The sequence below is a fragment of the Agelaius phoeniceus genome, chromosome 35 (genome assembly GCF_051311805.1).
Source record: "Agelaius phoeniceus isolate bAgePho1 chromosome 35, bAgePho1.hap1, whole genome shotgun sequence".
NCBI classification, from domain to species: domain Eukaryota; kingdom Metazoa; phylum Chordata; class Aves; order Passeriformes; family Icteridae; genus Agelaius; species Agelaius phoeniceus.
Window position 1 is genome coordinate 3,564,038 of NC_135299.1, and position 1,687 is coordinate 3,565,724.

The 1,687-nt window shown below is 53.9% G+C and overlaps 1 protein-coding gene across 1 annotated transcript; it reads left to right on the top strand.

Annotated features, from left to right (window-relative positions):
- The first annotated feature begins 219 nt into the window (after window positions 1-219).
- Window positions 220-1,152, top strand: LOC129130718 (olfactory receptor 14J1-like). The gene has a single exon (XM_054649299.2). It carries the CDS (start codon window positions 220-222, stop codon window positions 1,150-1,152), a length of 933 nt encoding a protein of 310 aa, XP_054505274.2.
- The last annotated feature ends 535 nt before the right edge of the window (window positions 1,153-1,687 follow it).

The following is a 1,687-nucleotide window of genomic DNA, read 5'->3' on the forward strand; positions in this document are numbered from 1 at the left end:
GAGGGCAGCAGAAATGCTCAGAAATTCTGATATCCAAGAATGCCAGGAGAGATATGGGGGAGATTAAAAAGAAAACCTCAGAACCCTTGAACACAAAAGTGTGTCTGTGTTATAGAGGACGGTGAATAAGAAATGGCTTTGATTTTGGTTACAGGTATGTCTTCTAAATGTTTACTGTCCTTTTCTCCATGAACAAGTGCCCATGTGCAACCCCAGCAAATGTCCAACAGCAGCTCCATCAGGCACTTCCTCCTGCTGGCATTGGCAGACACGCGGCAGCTGCAGCTCCTGCACTTCTGCCTCTTGCTGGTCATCTCCCTGGCTGCCCTCTTGGGCAATGGTCTCATCATCAGCGCCGTAGCCTGCGGCCACCACCTGCACACGCCCATGTTCTTCTTCCTGCTCAACCTGGCCCTCGCTGACCTGGGCTCCATCTGCACCACTGTCCCCAAAGCCATGCACAATTCCCTCTGGGACACCAGGAACATCTCCTACACAGGATGTGCCACACAACTCTTTCTGATTTACTTCTTCCTTGGATCAGAGTATTTCCTCCTGACCATCATGTGCTACGACCGCTACGTGTCCATCTGCAAACCCCTGCACTACGGGACCCTCCTGGGCAGCAGAGCTTGTGCCCACATGGCAGCAGCTGCCTGGGTCAGTGCCTTTCTCAATGCTCTCATGCACACGGCCAATACATTTTCCCTGCCCCTGTGCCATGGCAATGCCCTGGGCCAGTTCTTCTGTGAAATCCCACAGATCCTCAAGCTCTCCTGCTCACACTCAAACCTCAGGGAACTGGGGCCCATTGCTGTTAGTTCCTGTTTGGTATTGGGTTGTTTCATGTTCATTGTTTTCTCCTATGTGCAGATCTTCAGGGCTGTGCTGAGGATCCCCTCCGAGCAGGGACGGCACAAAGCCTTTTCCACCTGCCTCCCTCACCTGGCTGTGGTCTCTCTGTTAGTCAGCACTGCCATATTTGCCCACATAAAACCCCCCTCCATCTCTTCCCCATCCCTGAATCTGGCCCTGTCAGTTCTGTACTCGGTGGTGCCTCCAGCCCTGAACCCCCTCATCTACAGCCTGAGGAACCAGGAGCTCAAGGCTGCAGTGTGGAGACTGATGACTGGATGGTTTCAGAAACATTAAACTGCTGGCCAATTTCTGCAAATCACTTGTAATAAAAGTCATCTTTGATACTTCCTGTTTGTTTGGTTGTGGCTTTTTTCTTTTACTTTTTTCATATTGTCCACAAAAAAGCCATTTGTTTTGCCATTTCTCATTTTGTTTCTCTCCACTTTCCCTTGGCCACAGACTGTGTCAATGAGGGGCTGCGCTCTTGGTGGCTTTAAAGGAAGTAATGGATCTCCCAGCAGAGTTTTCTGCAGAGATGCCCTTTTGTTGCCTTCTCTGGAGCTGCAGCAGCAATGTCTGTGTGCAGAGCTGGGGCAGATCAGTGCTGGCCCAGCAGCTGTGCCCAGCAGCAGCAGCAGCAGCACTTGGTGTTGCCAGTGCTGCTGCCGTGGCCCTGCCCCGCTGCCCTGGTGGCCCTGGTGTTGCTGCAGGGCCTGAGTGCTCTCGGGGCCGGGCACAGCCCTGGGGGTGGCAGTGCCGGGGCTGCAGCAGGGACAGGCCATGGGCACTGCTGGGGCAGCGCTGAGGCCTCAGGCCAGGCCCTGGGGGC